The sequence below is a fragment of the Danio rerio genome, chromosome 6 (genome assembly GCF_052040795.2).
Source record: "Danio rerio strain M-AB ecotype USA chromosome 6, GRCz13ab, whole genome shotgun sequence".
Lineage (NCBI taxonomy): Eukaryota > Metazoa > Chordata > Actinopteri > Cypriniformes > Danionidae > Danio > Danio rerio.
The window spans coordinates 48,130,849-48,149,377 of record NC_141026.1 but is presented as its reverse complement, the minus strand read 5'-3'; the positions used below and the strand labels follow the sequence as shown (position 1 = coordinate 48,149,377).

The 18,529-nt window shown below is 37.5% G+C and overlaps 1 protein-coding gene across 3 annotated transcripts in view; it reads left to right on the top strand.

The window, feature by feature from the left end:
* Window positions 1-18,529, top strand: part of ca16b (carbonic anhydrase XVI b) — a 199,639-nt gene that overhangs the window by 87,748 nt on the left and 93,362 nt on the right. For all 3 annotated transcript variants that reach the window (XR_015494059.1, XR_015494060.1, XM_087257856.1), the window contains exons 3-4: window positions 12,085-12,264; window positions 17,619-17,767. Coding sequence is in view for 1 of the 3 variants with exons in the window: in XM_087257856.1 (XP_087113982.1) it covers window positions 12,085-12,264; window positions 17,619-17,767 (329 nt within the window). In the remaining 2 variants the exon portion in view is untranslated. The remainder of the gene's footprint in view (window positions 1-12,084; window positions 12,265-17,618; window positions 17,768-18,529) is intronic.

Here is an 18,529-nt window from a genome sequence, read left to right as displayed (position 1 = left end):
TCTTTGTGTTGGTGAAAAGGTATTGCATTTCAGAGAGCAAGACTCGAGAAGACACTACAAAACTGTCAGCTATCACCTTCCATCAACACATCTCTCAGTGCGATGCGATGAAAGCTGTTGCATCTCGCAACTCGTGAGCCACGTTGTCGGAGGTGACCAGTCGTGAGTGATGTACAGCTGAAGTCAAAATGATTATCTCTCCTCCTCCTTTTTCAAATATTTTCCAAATGATTTTTAACAGGGCAATAATTTTTTCACTGTATTTCCTATAATATTCTTTCTTCTGGAGAAAGTCTTATTTGTGTTATTTCAGCTAGAATAAAAGCCGTTTTTCATTTTTTAAAACCATGTTACGGTCAATTTAATTTGCCCTCTTAAGCAATAATATTTTGAAAAATATTGGAAACCAGTAACCATTGACTTCAATAAAAAAATGTTTATCCTACTCCACATTTTTGGAAAAGATATTTTGAAAAATGTTTGATACCAATAACCATTGACTTCCATCGTGTCTGTTTATCCTACTTCACACAAAATGTGAAATGTTTTGAAAAGTCGCGAGTGATGGACAGATCAAATTAAAGTATTTTCCCTTCTCCTTGTTCAAATATTTCTCAAATGATTTTTAACAGAGATACACATTTTTTCACAGTATTTTCAATAATATTTTTTCTTCTGGAGAAAGTATTATTTGTTTAGCTGGAATAAAAGCTTTTTTAGTTTATATGTATAAAGAAATAGGTTCAATACAATTAGCCCCCTTAAGCAATAGTATTTAGAAAATACTACACACAACAGAACATATTTAGAAATGAAGATTTTCTGAAAAATGTTAAAAACTGGTAACCATTGATTTCCATAGTATTTCTTTATCCTACTCCACACAAAAGAACAAATATTGAAAAATGTTGGACTCTAGTAACCATTGACTTCCATAGTATTTCTTTATTCTACTTCACATGGAAGAAGATCATTTGAAAAGAAGATATTTTGAAAAATGTTAGAAACCGGTAACTATTGACTTCCATAGTATGTGTTTATCCTCCACATAAAAGAAAATATTTTGAAAAGAAGATATTGTGAAAAATGTTAGGAACCAGTAACCATTGTCATCCCTAGTATTTTATTATCCTAATCCACATGAAATAAGATATTTTGAAAAAAAGATATTTTGAAACATGTTGGAAGCCAGTAACCATTGACTTCCATAATATTTCTTTATGCAACTCCATATGAAAGAAGATATTTTGAAAAGAAGATATTTTGAAAAATGTTGGAAGACGATAACCATTGACTGTCATAGTATTTATTTATCCTACTCCACACAAAAGAAGGTATTGATGCACCTGAACCATGTTGTGGGAGGCTGAATGATGTACAGCTGAAGTCAAAATTATCTCTCCCTTTTTTTAAAATATTTTTCAAATGATGTATAACAAAGCAAGGAATTTTTCACAGTATTTCCTATAATAGTTTTCTCTTCTAGAGAAAGTCTTATGTGTTGAAAAAAAGCAGTTTTCATTTTTTTTTAAATCATTTAAAGGCCAATATTATTAGGTCTCTTAAGAATGCATTAAAAAATATACATGGGGCTAATAATTCTAACATCAACTGTATGTGGTTCTTGAGTACAAACAAAGTGTTAAAGCGAGGGAGACGCTAAAAGACTTTTAAAAGAGAGAGTGACCCACAGATCGGCCTGGCAGGGTGGATGTAGTGTCACTGTCACAATTGAAGACAGCGACAGAGCCAATTGTTTAGTCTGTGACACGGAGAGATTAAATGGTTCAATGAAGATTTGTGGACTGTCAGTTAGACGGCCTGTAGGAAATACCATAGCCTGATAGCTTTGGATGAGAAAAAGCTGTGTTTTTTTTCACAAAGGAACCCGGATGACTAATTAATTAGTAGATCAGAGCGGGAAGGGAATTTGTCTGGGCTTTGCGCAGGTGTTTTTAAATCTATTTGAGAGAAGACGGTGACCCCGCATTGCTTTGGGGGGGCTTATGTCAAAGCGGGCTGAATCTGGAGAAGAGATTGAGTATTCCAGGTGAAGTGTCTTTGTGTGGATATCCGAGCCCTGCTGGGACAGAAACCGACAGCTGGTTTGGGCGCATGGTGCCAGCACTTAACAAATCAGAATAGAGAAGTCTGCTCCGAGGAGAAATCAATGGGGAGGTGGAAAGGGGTAATCCAGCATCCATCTAAGAATCATATTAGCACCAAGACTCCATGACTGGCTGGAAGAAAAAAAAAGCAAGTGGCTGACTGTGATCTGAGCTGCCAGCCTGAAAGCGTAGACGCGGAACCCTGAGGAGACACAATCAAAGCCAGGATAACCCTCAGGATGTGTTTAATTGGCCTGTGACTATGGAGAGAAAAAAAAAATTGTCAGATTGTAGCGTCAATTCATCATCTTGGACTTGGACGGCAGTGTTGTCTGAATGCAAAAAAAAAAAAAAATCACAGCTGAGATACCAGTTGCTTTGGCGTAGCTGGAAAATTGATGTCAATTAGCAGAGCTCCGAGGAGATTTCCTCACCGTTGAGGCGGGCCAAGAACTTTGGAGTGACCTACTTGTCCCCTCATTAATTGGCTAAGAGGAGTAACCTTTCCTTTAAAGAGGAGAACCGTGACTTCGTCTGTCCCAGTGGAGAGTGATCTGACCTTAATCTGTCAGATGGAAAAGAGAGCTCCCCCATTCTCTCCTGTGGACTCAGTGTTCCTGTTCTAGAGACCTAGGTGTTGGGTTGAAATTGGTCAGGGCCCTCAGTTTTCAGTGCTTGATTGCTTGCACCAATATTGGGTTTTATATCAGGTCAGTGTGGTATTATTCTATGACTCCTACTGCTGGTTATCTTGATACTGCAGTACTTGGTGACAGTACATTTCCTTTATGAGTGAAGCAGGAGGTATGCTCACATTCATTCATTCATTTTTCTTTGGCTTGGTCCCTTTATTCATCAGGGGTCACCACAGCGGAATGAACCGCCAACTTATCCAGAGTATGTTTTACACAGCAAATGCCCTTCCAGCTGCAACCCAGTACTGGGAAACATCCATACACACTAATTCACAAACATAAACTGCCAATTTAGTTTATTCAGTTTACCTATACCGCAAATCTTTGGGCTTGTGGGGCAAACCGAAGCACCCAGAGGAAACCCACACAAACATGCGGAGAACATGCAAACTCCACACAGAAATGCCAACTGACCTGGGACTCGAACCAGCGACCTTGTTGCTATGAGGCGACATGTCTGCTCACATGGACACCTTTTTAATGGAATTATTCTAATGGATGAATCCAAACATGATGTATGAATGCCAAACAAAGTTACTGAGGTGTAATTTACACAAATTGGCCAGTTTATTGGGTACACTTTGCTAGTCTCGGATTAGGCAACACAATCTCAAGGTAAATTCATAGGTTTTTTTATTTAGTGGTCAATTTGTACAATCTTATTTGAACATTTCAGTGTCATTTAATCATCACCCAATCAGGGGTAGGTTTGGGAGGCACACCTGCATTTAAAAATCATATATTTTCATACAGCCTCACAGCAAGAAGGTCGCTGGTTCGAGTCCCAGTTGGCATTTCTGCCAGTGTTCTCCCCGTGTACATGTGGGCTTCATCTGGATGTTCCGGTTTCCCCTGCAGTCTAAAGACATGCATGAATGGGTGAATTGGGTAAACAAAATTGGAAGTGGTGTGTGTGTGTGTGTGTGTGTGTGTGTGTGTGTGTGTGTGTGTGTGTGTGAGAGTGTATTGGTGTTTCCCAGTACTGGGTTGTGGCTGGAAGGGCATCCGCTGTGTAAAACATTTTGTGGAATAGTTAGCGGCTCATTCCGCTGTGGTGACCCCTGATAAATAGAGGACTAAGCTGAGGAAAAATTAATGAATTAATGGATGTTTTCAAACAAATTGAATGGTATAAATCCGTATTTCTGAGAATAAGTCAAATTGTTACATTTCATTGTGAGTTCGGGCTGGGTTGGAGCCTCTTTCAACTTCAGAACTTTAATGAATCATGGCATTGACTCAACAATGTGCTGGAAACTCTGCTCAGTTTGAGATGAACTGTGCTTTGCAACATGGGGTGTTATCCTACTGTGGTCATAAAGGATAGTTCTCAGGTTGTCTGTGGTGATAAAACAATGCTCACTTGGTACTAAGGGGATCAAAGTGTTCCTAAAAACATGATTACAAGCCAGCACACTAAACCACTGACAGATTTCTTCTTAAAGGGATCTTTCACCCCAAAGCTAATTTACTCACCCATGAGTTGTTCCAAAAAGTCTCTTTAATCTATTAAACACACACAAAAAAGTTATTTTGAAGAGTGCTGGTTGATGGTACCTATTGACTTCTATAGTATTTCTTGTTCCTACTATGGAAATCAATGGGTACCATCAGTATTCTTCAAATTAACTTTAAAAGAAGAAAGAAACTCAATAAGGTTTAAAACCAGACAAGGGAGAGTAAATGATGAGGTCATTTTTATTTGGGGGTATTTTGGCGCTTTAAAGTCTATGTCAAATCAAAATTCACAATGTTTATTTTTGTTTATTGGTTGGTTTGTTTAGAGTGGAGATCCTTCTCTTTTGAGATCAGTTTGATTGCTTCAGTCAAATTATTCTTAACCCTGCCACTTTTACCACTTTTGTGCCACTTTTAACCACTTTTACTATTAATTTGTGGGATTAGTGAGGGAATCTTGCACAAAAAGTTAGCTGGAAGTACATCAATATACTCAAATAAGAGTCTCAGCATCTTCCCCTTCAGGCAGACTTTAAAGGGCACCTATTTTACCACTTTTACAAGATGTAAGATAAGCCTTTAGTGTTTTCAGAATGTGTCTGAAGTTTCAGCTCAAAATACCTGCCAGATTATTTATTATAGCCTCCAGAATCCATTTTGCTACATTGTAACTGTTGCTGTGGCTTTAAATACAAATGAGTTGCCTCTCCCTGCCCACAGCTCCCACGTGCATGTCTGCTTCTGCTGTGTTACGTCAGATAAACTCAGTCCTCGTCTCAGACTCATCAGACTAGTCCATTGTCTTCTGGATAGGGGGGAAATGTGTTTATACTTATCTTTATTTATCTATTTATTCATGTTTATATGTTTATATCTTTATACGTTGATATATTTTAGTTTACTTTGATTAATTGTGACTGTTTGGGGTCTAGTGTGTTTTAAATAATGAACTTGAGAACATGAACAGATGTTTCTACCTTTTAATTAGTGCATGTTGGTTTATGTTAAGGAGGTGGGGCATCGCCTTTGAAGGGCAGCCCCAAACACCAATTTGATGTTAGTTAACCTGGCGAGCGAGCGAGCTACTGTGGTGCCGTAAGCAATTTGTGATCGTGTCTGTGTATATAAGTGTGGTTGTACATATATATTTTGTTTACTGTTCATTTGTACTTTTATTTTGGGTTATTTTGCTGGGTTTTTGGGTTATTTTGGTTTTCACTCTTGTACGCTGTAAATAAACCATCACTTTGCACGTTACGTCAGCGAGTAGTGCCATCATTTGTTTGAGGTATTCTCATTATTACCATACTTTGAGAACCCACTACAAGCCTTCCTGGTTCGTCAACCTCACAGACACCATGCGGCTGTGATGATTATACAATTACATTGCGATTTAACTGTCTTTATTACAAACATGCTCCATTTTAAACTTATAAAACTAAAAATGGCAGTTTCTTTGCAAAAACAAAAATGTTTTGTGGACATGTGTATATATGTAATAATAGAAACATGGTGCCGTCACTGAATTATTCACTTAAGTTAATTCACAAGAAGGAATGCCACTTCTTCTGTGTATCATCATCTTAGAATTATAAGGGTCTATCTGACATTATTGTCAAAGTTGAGTTATTGACATATTTTTATTAAATGACAAGTTATTTACATTATGGGATGTATATTTATAAGTTGTTTGCATTTTAAGACTTTTTAATTTAAAAAACAAATGTTACACACAGACTGTTTGCTATGGAATGCAAAAACTTTGAAGCTCAATATCTCAAAATCATAGCAGATGGAGCCTTAGAATTCCAAGGTGACAGACGGAATTGCTGGTGATACATAGCAATGAAAAAATGCATTAATCACAGCATATATTTGTGTCTAAAATGTACTCGGTATGACCTATTTGGTTATTTTGGTGTAGCTCTTAGAAAAATGACTTGAGCAGCTTCTGTTGTGGACACAAGGCTTCAGCTTGTTCGGTTGGTGTAAAAACAGTTTTCTGCCCTCTGCTGTGCACCAACGACCCACACATGTCAAACTCTGTCAAACAGACACATGTCCACGGCGAAACCCTAGTGTGAAAACGTCCTCACAATATCATTGGGATGTCATACAGTATATCGACAGTGAAAATAAGCGCGGCTGAGCTCAGCTGGGAGTCGACAGACTTTTAGAGAAGAAGATTAGAGACAACATCATTCTTGACACCACGATCAGACTCTCAAGCCGGAGGGCAAATCTAATGTGCTGGTGTGTCTTTGAACCTGTGGCATAAAATACTTTACTTATATTCAAAAATTGCTTCAAACGCATGCCTATTTTTTGAATATGCATTTCATTTATCTTCATGGATTAGCACAGGGCAGTGTGTACGTGAGATAGCGTTGTGATGGCAACCAGACACCTTTTTTCGACCAATCCCGTAAGGGCTTTTCTCATCTCCTCAGACTTTCCACTATCTAGACTATAGCAAGAATCTCAGCGTGAGCAGGGCTGCTGATGAAATTATAGTGGTTAGTTAAATTTCATACCTTCTTGTGACTAAGAGTATTCAGGTTGCCATAGCAAACTGTTTAATGTGACTCTGAAAAGGCAGGTGCTGAAATTGGAGTGATTAGCTTCAGGCACTCAATAAGTGCTTCAGAAATTATAATAACATATTGCCGTGTGCATTTTGTCCTTGGCAGTACTTTAAAACACACACACACACACACATGCAAAGTTTTCACAGCTTGCAGAGTTCCCACACATTATGGAATTTCTGGAATTTCAAGGGATTTTAAAAAGTTTATTCCAAAGATTGAAAGTCAGGGAATTTGATATTGTATTTGTCCAATACATGAACAGATGTTTCTACCTTTTAATTAGTGCATGTTGGTTTATGTTAAAGGGGCGGGGCTTCACCTTTAAAGGGCAGCCCCAAACGCCAATTTTATGTCAGTTAACCTGGTGAGTGAGCGAGCTACTGTGGTGCCGTAAGCGATTTGTGATCGTGTCTGTGTACATTAGTGTGGTTTTACATGTATCTTTTGTTTGCTGTTTTTGATATTGCATTTGTCCAAGTCATTTTAGAATTTACTTCACATTTATCAGAATGTTTTTCTCTCCTATACCTTGTTTTTCATCATGTTGTTCAGGATATTTTTTACAGCCATTTATATTTTTTTTCCAGTTGTCAACAGTCTGTGGGTGTGTTTATTTTTTTTATTTTTTTTTTTTTTTGTCGGCTCAGTGCTCAACCAGTCCCTTTTGGATTTTGTGAGAAAATAAATTACATTTATTACAGCCTAAAAGGGCTGTAGCGACTTTTCTCTATACTTCCAGCCTTTCTTGTGATGTTTTGCAGTGAAAATATACACAGATTTAGGGCCCTAACTTACACCCGGCGCAGTGTGGCGCAAGGCGTGGCGCAGTAGTCTTTTATAGTTTGGGGCGCAAGAGTCGTTTTGAGGCGTTGCACTACGCTGTTTAAATAGCAAATGCATTAGCGCTCATTTTTGCGCCCATAGGGGTTCTGGTCTAAAAAGGAAGGCGTTCTGAGGTGGACCGCTGGCGCGTTGCTATTTTGAGAATCTATAATATATATTTTTCATTAGACCAAAACTAACCCGGTCTAAACTCCAGCGCAGAGTTGCGCCTTGCTTACGCACTGCTTAATATGCACAAGAGAGCAATAGGCAAATATCTTTACATATGAAAAAATGTAAATATTAAGGATATATATAGGATATGTTAAGAATAGATATAGAATATAAATATAAAGGATTAAAATATTACAAAACATATTATTTTCTAGCCTACATAAATATGAAAAATCACTGCTTTTATGTCTTCATCTCGGGAGGCTTTTTCAGTTCATTCATAACAATTTGCTTTTGTATAATGTTATTATTATTAGCAGTTTTATTTATTATATCCATATTTATATTTGTTTTATTAAAAACAAGCTTAGATTTGCCCACCTGTCAGGTTTTAGACCATATGGGGCATGGCATGTGTATTAGGATATAACTCAGGTTTTTGAGCACATTTTGCTATTATTATTCATTTATTTGTTTGCTGGAAATTAGAACTGAATTTAGAAATAGTTTTGAAACGAATTTTTGCGCTTAACAAACAAAATTATTTATTTATAGACTAATTGATGTCTGTGCGAAATGGTTTCCCTATCCAAGAGCGAAAGTGAAAGTAGATCCTTTATCTCTCATTCTCACGCAGTAGATGCTCTGTTTAACAGTTTTCTGTTAAAAAACTGTTAACTGTTTGCTTGTGAAATGCTCATTTTTTCCACTTAGACTTACTTTGCGTCCTGTAAATAGCAAATGCGCTCTTGGCGCGACGCAGCGGACTCTTAAAGGGAATGGGAGATGAGATTCTAATTGGTTTATTCTCACACCTATAACTCAATAAGAAAATAAACTCAACCCTTTTAGAACATGCGCCGCGGCGCAAGGCAGATTTCCCGTCCTTAAATTAGCAAAAACGTGTCCTGACACGCCCTGAAAGCGTTTGCGCCCTGCGTTTTGCGCTCTGCGCATGGACCGTCAAAATAGAGCCCTTACTGTTAGTTCTTAGTTATTAATTAGTTATCGCAACCCCAAATCAAAAGTAAAATAAAAAGAAAAGTAGCGATTTCTAAATTTATTTTGACCTGTGTTTCATAGCAAATGTGACATTATTTAATGTGCTCCTCATGATTTCTGTTGTTTGTTTTTTTTTGTATTCCCATGGTTCTTGAAACACAAACTTAAAAAAAAATTTGGAACCGTAAAGCATTTGCCACTTTGTAATGTTTCCTTTTCACAACACTTAAAAGATGTTGAAAGACTGAAAACACCAAGTGATGAAGTGTTTCAGGTGAATTTTTTTCCCATTGTTCCTGCAAACAGGTCTTAAGATGGGCAACAGTACAGAGTCTTTGTTATGGTAGTCATTCTGCATAGTCAAAGTGTATCGTTGAATTCTTTTTCAATTTTCAAAGCATTTTCCCAAAATATATGGCTTAATAAGATTTATTACCAAATATCATTCCATTTGCTGAAACACAGAGAAAGCTTTGGCCAAATTAAGACTCTAAATCACCCCAGAGTAGAAGTCTTATTCAGTGATCACAATATTCTGGAGGGACTGTTCAAAACAACAGTTTTTCTATTCATTATAGGTCATGGAAATTGAGCTTTTTAGTCAGGGAAAAAAGTCTGGGAGTTTGATATTTGGCTTAGAGTGGGAACCCGGGGCTTGCTAAAGGGCAAAGTCTTTGTTTTTACTGCTCTTAAGAATCACTTTGCAGACATATAGCTGTTTACCGCAACCCACTGCATGTCACAGATTATTATTCATATACTGTGTGGGAGACTTAATTCGATTCGCAAAGCATTAACCATTAGGAGGCAATTTACATACAGCACTTTGACATGGACTCTGATACGTCTGCCACCACTGGTAATGAAACCATTCATCAGTTTAGCGCTGCATGTTTACTGAACATGTGTGCTCATATTTCTCTGTCCTAGGCCAACACAGATGGCTGATGGGGATCAAATGATACATCACCAGAAGAGAGATTTATGTGCATTAAAAGTTTGCATCGCGTTGGTGTTTGGGCTAATTCAGATTTTCATCGCAAATGTGTACTTTTCCATCAACCGGTAGAGAGGGTGAGATGAGCCAATGTTTAGGCAACAAAGGAATTCAATTCTGTCCTGGCGTGTGACATGATGCACTCCATCTAAAACAATTTTATGCTGCATTTTGCAAATTTATTTTAAATCATCACGCATGCTGTTTTTTGATTGAAAGGCCACATGCTCACCGAGAGATTACATGATTTTTTTTTTCATTCGCCACGCCACATGACATTTTAAAATGAACAAGTAAAGGAAAATTTGATTATATTGGTTAGAAATGCTCTGAAAACATCATAATTTTATTTGATAAAAAAAGCTCACTGGTATATTTTTAAATGCACGTATGTGGGGCTGATCTATAATCAAAACCTCAATTAATTGAACACTACCTCTATTTTGCTTATTGAAGAGTTTATTTATTTACTTAATATGCCATAGTTCATTCTGTTATCATTTGTACTGTAAACATAGTAATAAAAATGGGACATCATTTATTTGTAATTAAAAATCATGTTTATATTCTTTGTCATATTAAAATAATTGAAGGAAACAAACTAATTATTGTTATTTGATGAATACTTCAAACTGAAAGCAAGGCATGAAATGAAGACTTCTTGTGAAAAAAGTTCACATTTTCACGTTTTAATCTAAGCAAGCTTCATTAAAAAAATAGAAAATAACATTATTTAATAAAGCCATGTGAAAAGTGGGAAATAACCTGCATATATTGCAAGCAAAATTACATTTTTGATGAAAATAAAAGGAAAAAAAGAGCTCTATACATCAGTGTGTGATAACTGGAAATTAGAAAAAATTTGTGAGTGAGTAATCCTTGACACATTTAGGGTGATTAAAATCTATAAAATGACTAATATTACTAATACTGTGTAATAATCTCCTACTGACAGAGATGGCAAAAGTACACACATCCTTTTACTTAAGTAGAAGTTCAGATACTCATGTTTAAAAGACTCTGGTCGTACTGACTACACTTTTGTACTTAAGTAAAAGTAAAAAAAGTACAGCTTTAAAAATGTACAAAAGTAAAAAAGTAAAAAGAACCCGTTTCAACCACAGTCCCAAAGACATGCGGTATTCACCGTATTCTCCGCCGATTAGCAGGCGCTGCCATTTGAATCTTTTTGGTTTGAGACTTTTGAGAATAATAAATCCTCCAAACTGGCAGTGTAAAAGTGTGTGTGTGAATGTGAGTGTGTATGGGTTTTTCCTTGTACTAGGTTGCATATGGAAGGCAATCCGCTGTGTAAAACATGTGCTAGATAAGTTGGCGGTTCATTCTGCTGTGGCGACCCTAGATTATTAAAGGGATTAAGCCGAAGAGGAAATGAATGAATGTAATGTTAAACCCTGAAAATTCTAAAATAAAAACTAATTGCAATGTAACATGAAATCACAACCAATTTGCTCATGCTTATTAAGCAAGGTCATACACAACACACGAAAAAGTGAAATTATATCAAGTAATTTTAGCATTCCAAAGTCAAATTCATGCATCCAACAGCAAATTTGTGGCTAGTGGAAATGCAAGTGGCTAAAAAACTACTAGCCATTAAGTGATCAAAAAAGTTAACGTCAAGCCCTGTATGTGTGTGTGTATATATATATATATACAGTATATATATATATATATATATATATATATATATATATATATATATATATATATATATATATATATATATGGGTAGCATGATCGCTTCACAGCAAGAAAGTCTCTGGTTCGAGCCTCATATGCTGAATAAGTTGGCTGTTCATACCGCTGTGGCCACCCCTGATTTATAATGGTACTAAGCCGAAAAGAAAATGAATAAATGAATATTTAAATGTCATTCTGTGTTGATGTATTGATGTCTATGTGTGTATGTTCTGTATGTATCCTGAGCTTGGCGAACATAGCTTATTCTGATTCAGATTCAGATTTTAAAGGGTTTGTATTAACAGGATAAAAAAATACAATAAAAAATGTAAATTGCATAGAGAAAAGCTAATAATTTTAGTTTTTTTAATCGCAATTAATGGCCAAACTCTACATGGATGTCTCCCAGTTTAAATAAATGCAAACTGATCATGTGATCTTGACTGCTTCTGAAGTTGCTTTCGAGCATCTGTCAACATAAATACATTTAATGCAAATGTAAAGTTTCTTATTCATTGTTCCATATTTTTTCACAGGCACCTACGGACCTCGGAGATGGGCCTCGGTTTATCCAGAATGTGGGGAGAGGAATCAGTCTCCAGTGGACATCCTAGATCCAGAAACCCAAGTCTCTCAGGAGTGCCAGGAGCTCACGTTGGATGGCTTCGAAACCAAGTCCTCCAACAGGACCACTATGAAGAACACAGGCAAAACAGGTTCACCAGAGAACGAAAAACTCTTTTAACAATACCCGTCTGCTCTGAACTTAGCCATCATTGCACTCGTAGCTTAAGGCCATGTAAATGTTTAAAATATTCCCAAATAATTGCATATGAAAAACGCACAGGGTTTGCAGGCGTTCCGTCATGACAGACCATTGCATCAGCTCTGCGGGAGTTTTGAGAGTCAAAGCCCAAGCAAGTATATCGTTCTCGCTGTCCGCAAAATCTTAACACCGCCTTCACTAAGTTCCTATTAGCTCCATTTGGATACTGTTGTAATTTCTGCAAATCTGTTGCCAATGAAAATTTAGTCAAATCTGCTCTATTTCGAAATTATTACAATTATTATATATAGACATTCAATTTATTGCTGTGATTGCAGAATTTTCAGCATCATTACTTCAGCGTCAAATGACAATCCTTCAGAATTCATTGGATTTTAGATCTCAAAAGACATTTCCTATCAGGACATTTCTTAAAAAGTACTTGAATTTCAGACATATGGATTCAAGGTCTGGAAATTACTTCAAAACAAACGCGTCTTTGAAAGTGCTTTAATTAAATTTGGAGCCAATTTGTTTATGGTGTTATTAAGAAGTTATTAATTTAAAACTAGTAAAATAAAATCTTGTACAGGAACTATGACAAAAATGTATATTTAATCAATTTTTCTGTAACCATGTTTGAATATTACCAGTTCTTTGAAGTTCTTTTAAAACAACTTAAATTCTGGAAAATGACACATTGAACACATCATCATCATTATTCTAATATTGTAATGCCAATATTAAGTGTAAGTGGAATGTTGAGAACAGTAACGACTTTCATGGTTCTACATATGCTGCGGGTGTGAATGACAAAGGTGCTTGATTTGAAATTAGTAGTGATTTAAGTCCTTGTAATGTATTGTAATGGATATTCATATAACCTATTTATTGTGTATGGCCACAATCATGGGGCTTCACTATAATGGGGGGGGATCCACACCCCCATCAGTGTGCAGCATCCACTTGGATGATGTGACGGCAGCCACAGGACAACAGTGCCAGTGCGCTCACCACACACTAGCTATTGTGTGGAGTGGAGAGACAGTGATAGATGGGGATGATTGGGAGGCCATGATCGTAAGGGCCGATTGAGGGACTTTGGGCTGGACACCCGGGTCTTTACGAGAGGAGCCATGGGGTTTTTAATGACCACAGAGAGTCAGAACGTCGATTTAACGTCTCTTCCGAAAGACAGCGCCCACTGACAGTATAGTGTCCCCTTCACTTTTACTGGGGCATTAGGACTCACACAGACCGCCGGTTGAGCACCCCCTGCTGGTCTCCCATCCAGGTACTGATGAAACCATGATAGGTTTATTTGATTCTTTGAAAAAATCAATGTTCAAAAGACCAGCATTTAAGTCATGGACACACATTCACACAAGCAGAGAAGTATGCTAGGCATAGAAACCAGTATACAGTAGGCTACAACAGTGGTTTCAACCATGGCTGCGTCCGAAGCTGCCTACATGGGATGCGCACTTCAGAATCTTGCCGGAAGTAGTAGGTCATCCGGTTACTTCTCACATACTGATTTTTGAATTCTATGAATTCGGACATACTACTTGGCTCACATACTGATTTTAGCATACTATATAGTATGGAAGTATGCAGTTTCAGACGCAGCCCATCCCTGTTTACATTACACACTGTTTGTTTGTTTATCACAAAGTGCTCTGTGCTGCAAGTGACGTTATTCTGGATTTTGGCTTTCGCTTGTATGGTGACTCTGAATCGTCAAAGCACCTCTCAAATTATTATGGATGCAGAAAACCGAAAAACTGACAGATGAAAGTTTAAGAGGCAGTGTGTAAGTAGGATTGGTACAACGTGAGGTCGTATTTGTTTTCTGATTCAGTATGCAATTAGCGTAGCCTCAAACTTTTTAACAGAAGTACAGTATAATTACCATTTAGTAATTCATAATTTAGCGACCATATAGTAACAGCCCAAGACCGGTTACTCACTGAAGCTAAGCAGGATAGGAATATATTTAATGAGTGACCACATTGGAAAACTAGGTTGCTGTTGGAAGTGTTGTTAGGGAGGCCAACAGGGAGTGCACAACCTGCTATCTGTGTCCAAATGCCCCAGTATAGTGAAGGGGACACTATACTGTGAGTAAGCGCCGTCTTTTGAATGAGACTTTAATTCGAGGTCCCAACTCTTTGTCTTTATCAAAAATCCCATGGCACTTCTCGTAAAGAGCAGGGGTATAACCCCGGTGTCCCCCCCATTGGCTCTTATTCATCATGGCCTCCCAATCATGCCATCCACCGAATTGGCTCTATCACTGTCTCTCCACTCCACCTATAAATGGTGTGTGGTGAGCGCACTGGCGCCGTTGACCTGTGGCTGCCATTGCATCGTCCAAGTGGTTGCTGCACACTGCAAACCCAATAATTACAGGTTAATGCTAAGTTGATCATGAAACCTATATACATATAATTTCCTGTTTGAGAATACATTTTGATTTATTATTTGATAGTTTAAACATTAGGTTTGTCATTTGTGTAGTTGTTTTGAGAGTTTGATTTATTATTTGATCTTTGCAGGCATTTGAATGTTCATTTTTTAATTTTGTTGGGAAAAACTTCCATAAAAATCAACCATTTTTGAAACTAATAAAGGATGGCTGGTACTACAGTACACTCTGCCTATTCAAATGTTGCTTTATGATGGTTGTAATTAGGAGTGATTTTGAGAATGGCACACTCCATAGCGTTATATTTACTCCTGAGGAGGATTTTGGAAACACTCCCCAGGACCATCAACACGTTGTGGCATAATTACCATAGACGCTTTTTTGCTGTTTACAGAGCAGCGCATTAGATCCTTTTAAAACCCCAGCATCACGAGCGTCTCCTGAGTACCATGAGTCTTTAGCCCAGTGTGTGTGCATACAGCGATGCGTGTGTATTCACCAAAGATCCCGACTCTCCACAAATATTCCTCATATCCTCCTGAATCAGTTTGTTTGTTCTCTCTCCAACGCTTAAGTTTACTTACGGATTAAAGATAGAGAACTCCGCACGAGAGCTTTTGTGATGCGACTTGTCCTTCAGTGGTTTATAGTTGATTACACCCAGCAAAGGAAGGAAAAATGGCCTTGGCCTTGGCATTTATATAAAGTTTATGGCAGAGCTATGAATGTTTTGATTACTTTTGACATGGTGTAATGTGATTAAGATTTGCATGACATGAAAACCAATGAAAGTAGTCATATAATAGTAGTTTGAAGTAAAAACTTTTAGAATGAATATAGTTTGTAATAATTATGCAACCCAAGCTCATTCTGAAAACGTAATCCCGTGAAAGTTTCTGGAGACTGCGAAATACATCCCAGGAGGTACGTATGGCTGCATTTAATTTTTTTTAAGCGAACACTACGGGGCGGTGTGACGCCGTTCCCTTTCGCGTTTGCCGGCTGACCGCTTACCTCCGTGTGGAGGGCTTTCTCGCTGCAATCAGTTTGTCCGGTCAGCTCATCATGTGTGTCGGCAGACTTCAGATGCAGACAGGAGGAGTTGACAAAGGCGTCCGGGTTCGAGTCCAGGGAAGAGCGGTTCCAGAAATCAGGTAAGACAAAAACAGAATCCAAAAAATAAAGAGAACGAGTTCATAACAGGGTACGAACGTGGTAAAATCCGAAAAAGTGGTAAAAAAAAAAAGCAGACGAGGGCTTTTCTTTTTCTAGGCGGCTTTTCTAAATTGTTGCTCGGGTTTAGGGAAGTGAGCGGGCGGGCGGGCGGGTCAATCGGTAAAACTGGTTGGGTTCAGGGAAGGAGGAGGGTGCGTCAGGCGATTGGCCGGTCGCGCAGTTAATCATTCGGTCAGTCAGACAGCGGCCTCTGGTGGGTTGACGTGAGAACAGCGCGGGCGCGAACGGCACTCGCGAGAGACGTTCGAGATACAAAAAAGCGCACACAGTGGCCTCTCGCGGATTCGCGAAAACAAAAACTGCATAAATACGTACCTCCCGGGATGTATTTCGAGGTCTCCAGAAATGTCCACGGGACTACGTTTTCAGAATGAGCCTGGGTTGTAATTATAATAATAACCTTTTAATGAGGGTTAGTTCATGCAAAACTTCAATCGATATTCAATCATACAACTGACACCGGATAGACTGAAAGGCTAAATTTTGGAGGTTTAAGTATTAATATTGATCTGTCAAAATAAAGACGTATATAAAATATATAAATATTAATGGGGAACATTGGAAAATATTTGAAAAATAATAAATAATGTATTACTAAATCTATAAGACCCATACAGTTAATTTTTGGTTTGAATCTGTGTACTGTTACCCCCCCTGTTAGTTAATGTTTTAATATATTACCAGATGAGTTCAAAACTGCATTGGGCGGCTAGTGTTTGACTTTATATATCTTCACTTAGTCCAGTTAAATGGATTCAGATCTCCAGGATGTTTGAAAACATCATTGGTTTTGTCCAGGTCCATTAATTGGCCACTGCAAACCAAGCATATGAAGTAGTTATCCAGTCTCTGTAGAGTCCGCACAGCAGAGGAAATGAAAGATATTTCAATTTGTTTACCAATTCAGGCTTCTGAGAGTCAAGAGGTCGACTCTTAATGCAGTATAATGTGACGCTCTGTGCCAGGAGGGCCTATGGAGCTCATTTTGATGTGTTCGCTCTGGCCTACAGAGTGCAGACTCAGTTTCTTCTGCATCATTATTTGTTTTAAAGGTCCTTTGTCAACATAAAAAAGACTAAATTCCCTTTGAGCACTTTACAGTCTGAAGAAGAGCGGATATATACAGGATATACAGTTGAAGTCAGAATTATTAGCCCTGGTGAGATATTAGCCCACCTATATATATTCCCCAATTTCTGTTTAACACATTTCTAAACATAATACTTGTATTAATTCATCTCTAATAGCTGATTTATTTTATCATTGTATAATAATGGTTTGTTCTGTAGACAAACAAAAAAAATATTGCTCAAGGGGGCTAATAAAATTGACCTTAAATTGGTCTAAAAAATTTAAAACTGCCTTTATTCTAGCCTAAATAAAACAAACAAGACTTTCTCCAGAAGCAAAAATATTATAGGAAATACTGTGAAAAAATGTCTTGCGCTGTTAAACATCATTTAGGCAATATTTGACAAAAACAAAAAATAACTGGAGGGCTAATAATTTTTAATTCAACTGTACATATACTTGGCAGTCTTAGTTTTGCACACTACGGCTCATTGCATGCAAAATAAAAGCTCTATTTATTTTTATGAGTATTTAACTCCCTCCTCTTATCTTCCTTTATTTCATTTCAGTTTCTATTGTTCTGAAGAATGATTACTTTGTGAGAGGGGCAGGCCTTCCCGGACGCTTCAAGGCAGAAAAGGTGGAGTTTCACTGGGGCAGCACCAATGGTTCGGCTGGTTCTGAGCACAGCATCAATGGAAAGAAGTTTCCGGTAGAAGTAAGTCACATATCTTATAATGCAGTGGGTTTATGAACGACAGATAAATGGATAGTTCACCCTAAAATTAAAATGCTGTCATCATTTTCTTAACCTTTAATTGTTTATCTTTCTTCAAAAAACTGGAAACCACTATATGTTTTTTTTCTACTGTGGAAGTCAAGGGTTTTATGTTTTCAGCCTTCTTCAAAATATCTTCTTTTGAGTTCTACAGAAAAACTAATAAATGTTTGAAACAAGTAAAGGTTAAGTAAAAGATGGCAGAATTTTATTTTTTGGGTGAGGTATCCTTCAAGTTCAGATTTCACATTTTAGAAAAAAGTTTCAATTTTCCTTGGTTATTTACATTTTTTTTACATTCATTTGTGTGGATTTTACCTTAAAAAGCATTGAAATAATAAAAAATAGAACCATGTTATGGCCCCTTTTAATGTTAGAAGTATTAACTGCACTCCAAACCCGACTTCACTTCTACTTTCCATCTTCTGCGCAAGTTTCAGAGTACATTAGTGCCAGCAGTGTGGCTCAGAAGCCTGAATAAAAGCTCAAATCTGTCATCAACAAAGAAAAAGTGTTTGTGCTCAGTCCCAGAAAGTCTAAAGAAATCCATTGTTTCTTTAAAAACACACACACAGTCCTGGTGAATAGGCCCTTAACCACTCACTTTCACTTCTGAAAAAGAAATCTTAGTCGAAATGGATTTGAGACCAGGAGGATAACATTATGAAATGAGCTTCTTCAGTAAAGTTCAAGGATTCCACC